This window comes from Mesoplodon densirostris, chromosome 1 (genome assembly GCF_025265405.1).
Source record: "Mesoplodon densirostris isolate mMesDen1 chromosome 1, mMesDen1 primary haplotype, whole genome shotgun sequence".
NCBI lineage: Eukaryota > Metazoa > Chordata > Mammalia > Artiodactyla > Ziphiidae > Mesoplodon > Mesoplodon densirostris.
In genome coordinates, this window is record NC_082661.1 from 108,442,769 (window position 1) to 108,456,411 (window position 13,643).

General features: G+C 48.8%; 1 protein-coding gene across 3 annotated transcripts; it reads left to right on the forward strand.

The window, feature by feature from the left end:
• The first annotated feature begins 6,313 nt into the window (after positions 1-6,313).
• On the forward strand, positions 6,314-8,220 carry LOC132483882 (serine/threonine-protein phosphatase 2A 65 kDa regulatory subunit A alpha isoform-like). 3 transcript variants are annotated; one of them, XM_060089750.1, is made up of 2 exons: positions 6,344-6,611; positions 6,788-8,220. In XM_060089750.1, the coding sequence occupies exons 1-2, from the start codon at positions 6,422-6,424 to the stop codon at positions 8,119-8,121; spliced, it is 1,524 nt and encodes a 507-aa protein (XP_059945733.1). In that variant the 5' UTR covers positions 6,344-6,421; the 3' UTR covers positions 8,122-8,220. The 3 variants fall into 3 exon arrangements, with proteins under 3 accessions (XP_059945716.1, XP_059945733.1, XP_059945726.1); XM_060089743.1 differs by having other exon boundaries at positions 6,344-6,519; positions 6,621-8,220; XM_060089733.1 differs by having other exon boundaries at positions 6,314-8,220.
• Positions 8,221-13,643: the final 5,423 nt, after the last annotated feature.

Here is a 13,643-nt window from a genome sequence, read left to right on the forward strand (position 1 = left end):
CCTAACGAGCTCTGGCACCTCTGCCTCTGTCCTTCTGCCACCTCGCTGTTCCATCTGCTGTGGGTGAGCTCTGGGATCACTGTGGAATTCTGTTGGCAAATCTCCCATTTTGTTGAGGGCATCTCCCAACAGTTTGCATACTTTTGGTTTGATTTTGGAGGATTAAATGGGGAGACTCAGAGACGGGAGGCATGGGAAATAATGGTGTTAGATATTGGACTGAATGGAGTACCTTGAATGGTCTTTTGATTTACTCGGTCCAGATAACGTCACAGGATGGGGTGGGATTGTCCAGCCACGGCTCCTGATATCAAAATAACGCCAGGAGTCCCAGGAGAAGTGGAAAGTTCCGGGGTTTTATCGTGTCCCCTGCCTAATAACCCCATCCTCCCCACCATGAGGCCTGTTCAGCCAGTGACCCACCCACACAGCTGTTCCTTCAGAGCCCCAGGCATCCCAGCCTCCCCCTTCACAGCGGTTGGCCCTATGAATTAGTGGGTGTCCAGGACACCCAGGGTGTCCCTGAGCCGCTGCTCCTGGGGAGACACAAGGGGGGCCCTCCAGGCACAGCATTTGGTCAAATGGGACCCTGTCTTGGGGCTGGTTCCGTTTAGACACTTGATGTGTGCTGTGGACCCGCTGGTGTCGGGCAGCGTGGTGACAGCGCTGACTCAGGCCTGGACCAACAAAGCTCCTCTAACACTGTCACTCGGTGAACTGTCCCCACAGCCCTACACATAGGTACTATAATTACCTCTTTTCTTCAAATGCAGAAATGTGGACTAAGCATGTTTAGTAAGTTGCTCAAAGTCACATCCAAGCAGGAGAAAAGTGGTGGAGCCCAGACTCAGACCGCGAGGTCCTGCCTCCCAGGTCCCGGGCCCGTCCTTGGGGGCAGCCACCTTCCAGCAGATCAAGGCGTCTGGTTCGACCCAAACCTCCACGGTGTTTGCTTGACTTCAGAGTCCCCGAACATCATGGAAATGCAATATTCCGGAGACCAGAGTTCTCTGTGGTCTTTGGGGTTGTGAAGGAACCCCTCCCCGTGCCTCCCCAGTGCTGCGGCTCCATTTGAGAGTGTCAGATCCAGAGAAAAGCATTCAACTGGGACTTGGTGTATCACTGGGACTGATGAGCTTGGACATTAGGCCTCATGATCTCACACATCATGAGGGAAAACTTCAGAGGTGACGGGGCAAAGGATGGTGGCTGCCTGCCACCCAACTTGGGAATCATGCTCTAAACCTGACATTTCGTCTCCTCATAGGAAGAAATATCACATCTGCCGATAAAGCATGAATCAATTTTTGGAGGGGAAAGCGGCACTCAGACGCTCTCCTGCCAGCCTCTGGGCCTCAGGCCAAGGTCCAAAGGGACAGCAGGAGCTGCCTGGCCACACAGAGCGGGTGTGGCTCTGGCTTGGAAATGGAGAAATCCCCCCCCACGAGATACGGAGCCAATGGAGCCGGGCTGAGCCCCCGCCTGCTCTGAGGAATTCAAGTCGATTGAGAAATGCGGCCCTGTTTCTTACAGGAAGAAGCCCGACAAGAAGCCGCTTTGAAGCCTTTTTCTATATCAGTGCCGGGCAGCTTTGCAACAAGAGGTTATCATCATAGCGGCCGGCCAGCAGCCCCTCTCGGCCACACAGCATGGAACGCTTTGAACTGCGTTGGCCTCACGTCCACTCACGCCCAGACCCTCGGGGGTCCCTGGTTTTGGACCTGAGCCCCTCTGATAAGGGTGCAGGGCCTGCCTCTCTGCTCCCATCCCCAAGGGCTGCTGCCCCCGACACGGTTTCCTATAGCTGAGTTAGAAGACACAAAAGGCGGGTAAAATACAGCTTGCAGTGTCACTTATACGTGGAATCGAAAAAGATGATACAAATGGGCTTATTTACAACACGGAAATAGATTCACAGACATGGAAAGCAAATTTACGGTTATTGAAGGGGAAAGCGGGGGAGGGATAAATTAGGAGGTTGGGATTAACAGATACACACTACTGTGTATAAAATAAAGAACCAGGACCTACTGTATAGCACAGGGAACTCTACTCAATATTTTATAATAACCGATGACGGAAAAGAATCTGAAAAAGAATAGATAAAGATGTATATGTATAACTGAGTCACTCTGCTGTATACCTAAAACTAACAGAACATTGTTAATCAACTCTACTTCAATTAAAAATAAACAAATAAATAAAAATACAAACAAAACCCTAAGCTTGAAACATGCGGTATCGGGAAGAATTAAAAAGATGAAGTGGGGCTTCCCTGGTGGCGCAGTGGTTGAGAGTCCGTCTGCCGATGAAGGGGACACGGGCTCGTGCCCCGGTCCGGGAGGATCCTACATGCTGCGGAGCGGCTGGGCCCATGAGCCGTGGCAGCTGAGCCGGTGCATCCAGAGCCTGTGCTCCGCAACGGGAGAGGCCACAGCAGTGAGAGGCCCACGTACTGCAAAAAAAAAAAAAAAAAAAAAGATGAAGTGATGAGTTTCTGGAGAGGAGAAATGATTCATGTTTATACTGACCCCTCCCCTCTCCAGTTACTGCACGGATCCTTGTGAACACACGGGACTGGGTGAAGGGACCATGCCCGACGCCGTGGCCCTGGCTGACTGTCCCGTATGACACGGTGACCCCTCCCTCCTGTGGTTTGGTTGGAGCTGCTGGGCCTGTTGTCAGCAAATGGTCACTGCGCACAAGCTGTCCACGGGTCTTCAGAACTTCAACTCTTCCCAAAAGCAGGACAGTGCACTTTGACACAGGAAAACAAAAGTCCCTTAGAGCTGAGAAGCAGGTGGCTTTTCCAGGCCTCCTCCTCTCTCAGTTCGAGGAGGCTGCCCTGCGGTGCCCGCCCCCGTGTGGGAGCTGGGAGAGGCTTCTGCTCCCGGGCTCCCTCCAACACCTGAGTTCACCCTCCCGCTCTCACCTGATACCTGCTGTGGATGCCCAGGTCCCGCCTGGGTCCATCCTCATCCCGCAATGTCCCCACTAATGCCGCCCGCAGCAGCTGAGCCAGGCCCGCAGCCGGTCAGTTTCTCTGAGTCTCGGGGGGGAGGAGAGGGGGCAGGGCAGGAGCTGGACGCTGGGCTTCACTACGGAAACATGTGCTGGGCTTTAGGGGAATCTCTGTTTTTCTTCCTAAGCCCGTTCTGGTGAGCCAAGAGTCTTAACCATGGCTACGTGGGGTGCACAGGGGACTGAACCACACGCCTCAGTTTCTCTGCTTGTAAAACCAGAAGCAGGAGCCTGCCTAAGTCTCTCAGCAAGCAGCCTGGTGTCTGCATGGGGGTTGTGGTCATGAATCAGAGCCCCAGGCCAAGGACACTGGAGAGAGAGACAGAGAGACAGAGACAGAGAAAGAGAGAAAGACAGAGAGAAGGAGAGAGAGGGAGAGGGAGAGGGAGACCGAGGGAGAGAGAAAGAGCCAGGGAAACAGGGAGAGGGAGAGGGAGAGAGAGAGAGAGAGAGAGAGAGAGAGAGAGAGAGTGGGAGGGAATGTTGCTTCCTGGAAGGAGCAGCACAAGTTGTTAAAATGCTAAACGGCCAGGCAGACAGCAATGTCCCTTTGGTCTCATTTATGCCTTTTACTGGAAAGCTCAGGCATGAAGTGTTCCCTGAAACAATAAAAAAGATAATTTATCAACCGGATTGGTCTCCGCCTTGACTCTCTGCTTTTTCAGAATGCTGTCCATTCCCAGAACTCCAAGAGCCCCTTTTCCTCTTTTTGTTTATTTTCTTGGCTTTACTGCCTTTCTCTTACTTGCTGTGTCCTTTTCCTTTTGATGACTGACTTTTAGCATCTTTTCACTGTCTGTAACCACATAAGCGAAGCCTCTGGGTCCCTCACTGTAATTCTAAATCTTACCGTAAATACCAATGCATTGTGTCCACAGATTGGACTGAGCAACTGTAAAGCCCAAATAAGCCTTAGGCTTTGCTTTCAAGCCAGATATTTATCTGTCGTCTTCTGCACATAGCGGGCACCGTGCCAGCCAAAGGAGGCACAAAAGTTGCGAAGTGCAGCAGGGAGATAACGAAGAGTGGTTTTAGAGGGACAAAAACAGGTATTGTTGAGAGTGGATTCAACTGAGACGAGCGGCAGCGAATTTACAGAGGCCTTGCATCAGAAAATGTACATCAGGAATGTATTAGACCTAGTTTTTGTTTGTTTGTTTGTTTTGTGGCCGCACCATGTGGCATGCAGGATCTTAGTGTCCTAACCAGGGATCGAACCTCTGCCCCCTGCAGTGGAAGTGCGGAGTCTCAACCACTGGACCGCCAGGGAAGTCCCAGGAATGTATTAGACTTAGGAAAGTGGGAAGTGTGACTGAGGCAGGATCTGCGTTGGGTTCAGAGGCTCAGGGATGTCAGGGCAGCATCTGGGCCTGGCTCTCAGCCTCACTCCCTGGTGGGAAGGTACTGCCTCAGGGCAGCCTCATATCTGGGTTCAAGGTGGGAAAGGGGTACAGGCAGGTGAGGGACTAAGAACAGGGGCTGGGTTGGTCCACGCTTGCCACGGGCTGCCCTGGACTGAAGGATGGGGGCCTGAGGTGGAGCTGTTTGCAGCGAATGGCTGAAAGATGGAGGGGACAAGATGATGCACAGATGACAGCAACGGGGGATTTAGAGGGCAGCCGCGTCCAACAGCAACCACCGCAGAGGAGCAGCGGTTTAGGGAACGGTGGATGCGAGAGAGCAGATGCCCAGTGAGTCCCAGGCTCACAGGACAAACCGCAGTCCCTGGGCAAAGGTGGGAGCGGTGGTTGCAGGGATTTGGGGAAGAGGCACCAGACCTCTTGGGCCGCAGCTGTGGAGATGAGTCCATAGTCCAGGCTGGGGCGTCATCTTGCAATGAGGCGTTTAAAAGTTCTGAAATTCTGGAGGCTCCTATTCCTGGGGACTGGCATTCCCTCCGAGCAGCCCTGGTCTTCTTGGTCACCTAGAAGGGAAGCATGACTTTACCTTTTTCCCTCTGCCTCAGGCCCTCGCTGATGCACTTCGGGCAGGAGGGTGGATGGAAGAGCATCCCTGTGCGGGCCCATCCGCTCAGCCTCTGCTTAAACGGACCAGAGCCGGACTCTCTGACCGCACACTGAAAGTGAAGGAACCACTTTTTTGTTTTTCCTGCTTTGCTAAGAGACACTTGGCCCAAAATGTCACCCCTCTCTCTAGACTCTGTAAATGAAAGCCAGCAGTACTTCTTATCTGTGCCTCAGAAAAGTGTGTTCAAGATCAAGGTTATTGCAGCCAGCCGCCTGGAGGAAAGTGAGCCAGCTTGTAACTGACTCCTTCTGGGTGAGCTGGGCGTCACGCTGGACGGGGGAGTCATTTCCCTGGATGGGCAGCAAATCCCACCATCACCCTTGTCCTGGGGGGGTCCTTCCCCCACCAGCCCAGGCAGTGGGATGGGTGGTGTCTGAGGTCCCTGGGGATTCCACAGTGAGATGGGATGTCTACAGCTGGTGTGGGTCATAGCCGTACCTGGTGGGGCAGGAGACACAGCACGAACACAGACAGTCAAGACAGGAGTGAGGTTAGAGGTGGGGTGATGCTGGACCCTCTTCTCCAAAGCACCTGGAGCCTCGAGGCTGGGGTGCAACAGTGCAGGGTGGAGGCTGGGACAGGGGATGCCACCTGGTCACTGTGAGAGTGTTTTCCTGTCAACAACTTCTTATTTGCATGTGTCATTGTTTAAAAGCCTTTTTTAAGAGCTTGTGTTAACCTATGGCTAGGTTAACTCATCAGTTTGTTATTATTAACAAAACAGTAAAATAACATTAGGAAGTTTGGAAAATAAAGAAAAAAATTACCTACAACCCTACCACCCTACTGCAACTTGATAGAAGATTGCTTTATTTAGAACGGAGGAAATCTGTTTGTTTCTTTCCCCCCACCCCAGGCATTTTTTCTTTGGTGTTCAAACGTCTGAGATTTGAACACTGACACAGGTCACAAAATATTCAGGCCCCTCCATCCTCAGGTTCTTTCTCCTTCTGTTACTTTCTTATTCTCTTGTGCGGTATCACTTAAAACTATTTTCCTACTTCTCTGTACAGCACAACTTGGAAAACGCCTGCTCCACAGCTGCCGCCATATTGCCCCGCAGAGCCATTCCACTCCCGCCCACCCCACGTGCAGAATCCGGGTCCCTGGAGGTGCTTCACGTGACCGGCGGCCATTGGCGGCTCACAGGTAGTACTGAGTACGCGCAACAGAGGCGCTGTGGCGTTGCCAGGCGACCTGCTTTGGAAAGTAGCCTTTGGAAACCTGTGGTGGTTCCAGCCACGTCGTGAGAAGACCCGTAAGGCACTGGCCGCAGTCTGACAGGAACAGGACGGAGCCAAGATGGCAGCGGCCGACGGCGACGATTCGCTCTACCCCATCGCGGTGCTCATAGACGAACTCCGCAACAAGGATGTTCAGCTTCGCCTCAACAGCATCAAGAAGTTGTCCACCATCGCCTTGGCCCTCGGGGTCAAAAGGACCCTCAGTGAGCTTCTGCCCTTCCTCACAGACACCATCTACGATGAGGATGAGGTCCTCTTGGCCCTGGCGGAACAGCTGGGCACCTTCACCACTCTGGTCGGAGGCCCCGAGTACGTGCACTGCCTGCTGCCACCCCTGGAGTCGCTGGCCACGGTGGAGGAAACCGTGGTGCGGGACAAGGCGGTGGAGTCTCTGCGGGCCATCTCGCACGAGCACTCGCCCTCCGACCTTGAGGCCCACTTCGTGCCGCTCGTGAAGCGGCTGGCGGGCGGTGACTGGTTCACCTCCCGCACGTCGGCCTGCGGCCTCTTCTCCGTCTGCTACCCCCGCGTGTCCAGTGCCGTCAAGGCGGAACTTCGACAGTACTTCCGGAACCTGTGCTCAGATGACACCCCCATGGTGCGGCGGGCCGCAGCCTCCAAGCTGGAGGAGTTCGCCAAGGTGCTGGAGCTGGACAACGTCAAGAGTGAGATCATCCCCATGTTCTCCAACCTGGCCTCTGACAAGCAGGACTTGGTGCGGCTGCTAGCGGTGGAGGCGTGTGTGAACATCGCCCAGCTCCTGCCCCAGGAGGATCTGGAGGCCTTGGTGATGCCCACCCTGCGCCAGGCTGCTGAGGACAAGTCCTGGTGCGTCCAATACATGGTGACCGACAAGTTCACAGAGCTCCAGAAAGCAGTGGGGCCTGAGATCACCAAGACGGACCTGGTCCCTGCCTTCCAGAACCTGATGAAAGACTGTGAGGCCGAGGTGAGGGCTGCAGCCTCCCACAAGGTCAAAGAATTCTGTGAAAATCTCTCAGCTGACTGTCGGCAGAATGTGATCATGACCCAGATCTTGCCCTGCATCAAGGAGCTGGTGTCAGACGCCAACCAACATGTCAAGTCGGCCCTGGCCTCAGTCATCACAGGCCTCTCTCCCATCCTGGGCAAAGACAACACCATCGAGCACCTCCTGCCCCTCTTCCTGGCTCAGCTGAAGGATGAGTGCTCGGAGGTGCGGCTGAACATCATCTCCAACCTGGACTGCATAAACGAGGTGATTGGCATCCGGCAGCTGTCCCAGTCCCTGCTTCCCACCATTGTGGAGCTGGCTGAGGATGCCAAGTGGCAAGTGCGGCTGGCCGTCATTGAGTACATGCCTCTGCTGGCTGGACAGCTGGGGGTGGAGTTCTTTGATGAGAAACTCAACTCCTTGTGCATGGCCTGGCTTGTAGATCATGTCTATGCCATCCGCGAGGCGGCCACCAGCAACCTGAAGAAACTGGTAGAGAAGTTTGGGAAGGAGTGGGCCCATGCTACTATCATCCCCAAGGTCTTGGCCATGTCTGGTGACCCCAACTACCTGCACCACATGACTACGCTCTTCTGCATCAATGTGCTGTCTGAGGTCTGTGGGCAGGACATCACCACCAAGCACATGCTGCCCACAGTGCTGCGTATGGCTGGGGACCCCGTCGCCAATGTCCGCTTCAATGTGGCCAAGTCCCTGCAGAAGATAGGGCCCATCCTGGACAACAGCACACTGCAGAGCGAAGTCAAGCCCATCCTAGAGAAGCTGACCCAGGACCAGGACGTGGACGTCAAGTACTTTGCCCAGGAGCCTCTGACTGTTCTGTCTCTCGCCTGATGCTGGAAGAGGAGCCAACGCCGGCCTCTGGTGTCCACCCTCCCCCCCGAGTCCCTCCCTCAGGGAGACATTGGGGGCCTTTGGCTGTCACTCCCTGTGCATGGTCTGACCCCAGGCCCCTCCCCCAGCACGGGTCCTCCCCTCCGCATCCTGGGAATCTGACTTCTCACCGTCCACCTCCCGAGGGGCTGAGGGGAGCGCAAGGTGGGACAGGGCAGAGACCTTGGGAGGAAGGGGCCACTGCCGCCCACGCTGGGGGAGAGATGTGAGCATCCCAGGTCACTGGCTCCTACTGCTGTAATGGGGACCCCCTCCGCCATCTACTTCTCCACCTCCCTTCCTTCCCCTCAGTGGTTTTCTTTGTGTCAACTGTGTCGTTTTTATTTTATTCCTTTTTTTCCCCTTTTCACAGAGAAATAAAGGTCTAGAAAAAAAAAAAAACATTGAACATTCTGTTGCCAGTGGACTCAAAGTTTTTGTTACTTTTATGAAGTGTCCTCATCTTAGGTTCCATATTTCTTTAAACGTACTGTCCCCCTAATGTGACATTTCAGGCCACAGAAGTTTCAGAACCCAAAGTCACCATGGAAGAGGCACAGTGAGCACCCCAGGCTGGAAGTCTCTGAAGGCCCGTCTGTACCCTATGTTTTGGAAACTTTCTTGAGGAAGGATATTATTTACTCATTCCCACTCATCTTTAAGCAAAAACTTTGAGTTAATGGTCCACAATATTGACCTGAACTGTCTGGAACTTAACACATCCCATTTCGGGCAAAAGGCTCCTGGGGAGTTTGACTCCTAATGACCGAAGCTGATCACAGGATGAGATACAGAGCCGCAGACCCAGGCTCTTCCCTGAGGCTGGGAGACCCCTTTGTCCCCTGTGGTCCCTGATGGGAGCTGGGGCCGTGTTGTCATCAGCATTTGAAGCTCTCCACTTGTATAAAGAGGGTTTTTGATGACCCTTGGCGGGACGTTACATCCTTGAACTTCTGGGTGAGATGAGGATGCTGGTGGCAACTTGCCCACATTAACATGGCCTCTACATTTGTATCTCGGTATAAGCTTTGCCTCCTGAAAAGGAGTTACATTTCACCCTTGTTTCATTCCCCCAGTCCCTCCTCCATCATTTATACTGCCTTCCTGGGAGTCTGGGCAGTTATTGATCTCCGTGGGGTGCATTTTGTTCCCGTCCTGTTCAAACATTAGGGCCAAACGAGTATCGTAGGGACCCTCGGAGGGTGAGCCCTGTCCCTGGACATAGGTCATGTCAAGATGCCTTGGGCTGTGGAAGTGCTGAAACCAGAGTATCAACCAAATTAACCTGGGAGGAACACTCTGGGTTTTTATAACTCATAACATGTGATTTTAATTGAAAAGACCAATTATGTATTCTACACATGTGTATGTAAGAATCATCCTTATCTTTTAGAAAGCCATCCAAGTTTTGTGAGAATTATCATCTATGGAAGGAATCAGTCCAGTCCTGGAATGAGCACTTTCTTTTTCTTTTCCAGTTATAGTGAAATGTAATTGACATACAGCACTGCATAAGTTTAATGTGCACAGCATAATAATGATTTGACTTACATATATTGTGAAATGATTATCACAATAAGTTTAGTTAACATCCATCATCTCAGATAGGCACAAAAAAATAAAAAGCAAAAAATGTTTTTTCCCTTGTGATGAGAACTCTTGGGATCTACTCTCTTCACATACATGATATATTTCAAATATACTGTATAGCAGTGTTAACTATAGTGAACTTGTACATGACATCCCCAGTACTTATTTATCTCATGACTGGAAATTTGTACCTTTTGACCATCTTCCTTCAACCCACCCAAATCTCACCCCCAGCCTCTGGTAACCACAAATCAGATCTCTTTTTTTTCTATGAATTTGTTTTCAGATTTCACATAAGTGAGATCATATCATGTAGTATTTGTCTTTCTCTGTCTGACTTATTTCACTTAGTCTAATGTCCTCAAGACATGCTGTCACAAATGGCAGAACTTCCTTTTTTATGGCCCAATAATATTCCATTGTATATATTTACCACATCGTCTTTATACATTCATCTGTGTTGATGGACATTTAGGTTGTTTCCATGTCTTGGCTATTGTGCACAGTGCTGCTATGAACACAGGAGTACAGGTAGCTCTTCAACATAGTGTTTTCACTTCCTTCGGGTGTATTCCCAGAGGTAGAACTGCTGGATCATATGGTAGTCCAATTTTTAATTTCTGAGGAACCTCCATACTGTTTTCCATAGTGGCTGCACCAACCTACATTCCCTCCAGCAGTGCACAAGGGTTCCCGTTTCTTCACATTCCCACCAGCATTTGTGACCTCTTGTCTATTTGATAATAGCCACTCTGACATTGTGAGGTAATAATTTCCTCAGTGATTAGTGACGTTAAACATCTCTTCACATACCTGTTGGCCATTCCTATCTCTACTTTGGAAAAATATCTGTTTAAGTCCTTTGCCCACAATTTAATTGGATTTTGTCTTGTTTCTTTTGCTGTTGAGTTGTATGAGTTCTTTATATATGTTGAATAGTATCAGATACATGGTATGCAAAATTTTTTTTCCATTCTGTAGGTTGTCTTTTCATAATGTTGATTGTTTCTTTTGTTGTACAGAAGCCTTTCAGTTTGATATAGTCCCATGTATTTATTTTTGCTTGTGCTTTGCGTGACATATCCAAAAAATCATTGCCAAGACTCATATTAAAGGGCTTTTTTCTTATGTTTTCTTCTACGAGTTTTAGTTTCCAGTCTTACATTTAACTCTTTAATCCATTTCAAGTTAATTTCTGTGAATGGTGTAATGTGAAGTATTCACATTCTTTTACATGTGAATATCCAATTTTCTCAGCACCATTTTTTGAAGAGACTGTTTTTTCTCCATTGATTATTCTTGGCTCCATTGTCAAATATTAGTTAACGGTATGGGTTTATTTCTGGGCTCAAAATGAGCACTTCTAAGATGGGTACCTGGACCTGGGCAGACGCCTTCCATGTGTGTATCAAGAGCATTTCAGAACCCTGGGTCATGGTTAAGGAGACAGCTGGGATGGAGACCCCATGGGTCTGGAACGCTGGTGCTAAGCCCTGAGTTACAGCATTTATAATTTGCCCCGTGGCTTTACCACACTCCTCAGGATGCTTTTGCTCAAAAAAAGTCCTTCCTGTTTTGTTTTTTGATGCCTAGGAGCAATGTCTGGCCCAATCAGAAGTTGAAAGTGAAAAGCTTTGCTACATGGTTCAACCTAGTGCCAGTCACTGAGCAAAAACCTATGATGTGCTTACTTTCCACCGTGAGAGGTGTTAGGAGCAAAAAGATAGAGAAGATGTATTCTTGATGATTCAGAATCTGGAGGAGGAGAGAGCCGTGCAGTGAGAATGCATCCTGCAGAAATGTGGGGAAAGAACTGAGCTTGTGGCCTGGTGGCAGGGAGCCTCACAGACATGCTCACATTAGTGTGAGTCTTAATGAATAAGAAGGATTCTCAGGGGGAAAAGGTGAGAAAGGGCTCTCCAGGCCAAAGGAATGGAGTCTACAAGGACACATAGGAATGTGGATCAGGGGCCACGCCAGGAAGTGTGAGCAATTTGCTTTGATAACAGTGTGTGATACTGTGTTTGGAAGGGCACCGAAAAAGTAGTGGCCACAGCGAGGAAAGCCCTGTTGTTTGTTATTCAGGTTTTTTCATACTTGCTAATGAACAACTTACTATGGCCTTATAGACAATAGAAGCAAATAAATTACTGTAACAAAACTTTGTGGCATGGATGCAGAAAATCCAAGTGAATTTTCCTAGACTTTTCCTAGGCAGGAGTTCTCCTACCTTGAATTCTCCAAGGCATTAAACATTAAAAAGAAAAGAGGAAGACAAATAAGATGAAAAGGCAGACAAATGTATTCACCAAGATCTTAACTGAATTGGAGAAATGATAAAGGCAAGAGGTAGAGGGGGCTTGTTCCAGATGGCAGAAGTGGTGTCTGTTAATTAATCATCAGTGTAGTTAATTAAACATTTGGAAGAACATAATGAAAGAAAATTTGAGAATCTCAGCTGAAAGGTTAGTTAAAGCTAACCTCAGCTAAGAGAGTTGGCTTTGTTCCATATAACGAGCTATAGTCAGACAAAGTGGTAGTATACTTTTCACCTTTCATTATGATTGATTGCTATTTTGGAGAAGTTGACAAAGAAAAATAACCTCACCAGACAAAGCTCCTGTTTTGTTTCTCAATTACAAACATTTCTTTTAGAATTTCATAAAAGAGGATTACAGTCAGTAAACAAATATATGAAGAGATGCTCAACCTCATTTCCAACCAAAGCCATGCAAACTGAAATATCAGGGAAGAATCACTTTATGCCTATTAATTGCCAAAGACATGGTTTGTACTTTTGTATACAGTAGCAAAATAATATACTATTTCTTTTGTAATAGCAACAGTTAACAAGATTAGTGGTGGCAAGTATTAGAAAGTATTCATTCAACAAAGTTCTGATGGCCAAATTCTGTATATCAGACACTAAGAAAGACACTAATACATGGAATAACAGAAGCTTTTATTTCCTTTCATTAGTAACAATACTTTAAGAAATATCCCAGGAACAATCTTCACCCCTACTCTACTCCAAAGAAAACCCTGCACTAAGTGTATTACGTAAACAAAGACAGTCATTGCAGCATCATTAATTATAAACAACTGAAAAACCGGAAGTCACATAATCGCCCAAGGATCTAAAAATGTGTATTAAATCATGACATCATAGTTCATTACTGCATTTGTCAGATAGAACAGGTTATGGTCACAATAACAATTCCAGAAGTTACAGTCACCTAACACACCAAAGGCTTGTCTCTTGCTCATGTGATGCCCAATGTATGTAAGATGAACAACGCACCAGAGACTCTCTCCTCGAAGCAGTGACTCAGGGACCCAGGCCCCTGCACGATGGGAGGCACCATCTCAACACATGGCTTCCCGGAAGGGGAAGAGAGAAAACACGAAAAACGCACACCACCTCTTACATAGTGTGACTGGCAGTGATGTATCACTTCTTCTCAGAGCCCTTTAAGTAAAACTAGTCACATGGCCTCAGCCTAGCTGCTCACTATGTTTTGCCCATTTTCTGACTGAATTGTTTGTTTTCTACTGTGGAGTTTTAAAAAATATATTCTGGTTATTAGTCCTTTGTCAGATAGATGGTTTAAAAATATTACATTCCACTCTGTGGCTGTCTTTTCATCCTCTGAACAGGGTCTTTTGTAGAGCAAAAGTTTTAAATTTTGATGAAGTCCGATTCATCAATTGTTCCTTTTCCAGATCAGGCTTTTGATGTAAAAGTCTAAGGGCTCTTTGCCTCACCCTAGTTCTCAAAGAATTTCTGTTACATTTTTCTTTTCCTGAAAGTTTTATGTTTTACATTTAAGTCTATGATCAGTTTTGAGTTAAATTCTGTATACTGTGAGACCTAGGTTGATGTTCTTTTATTT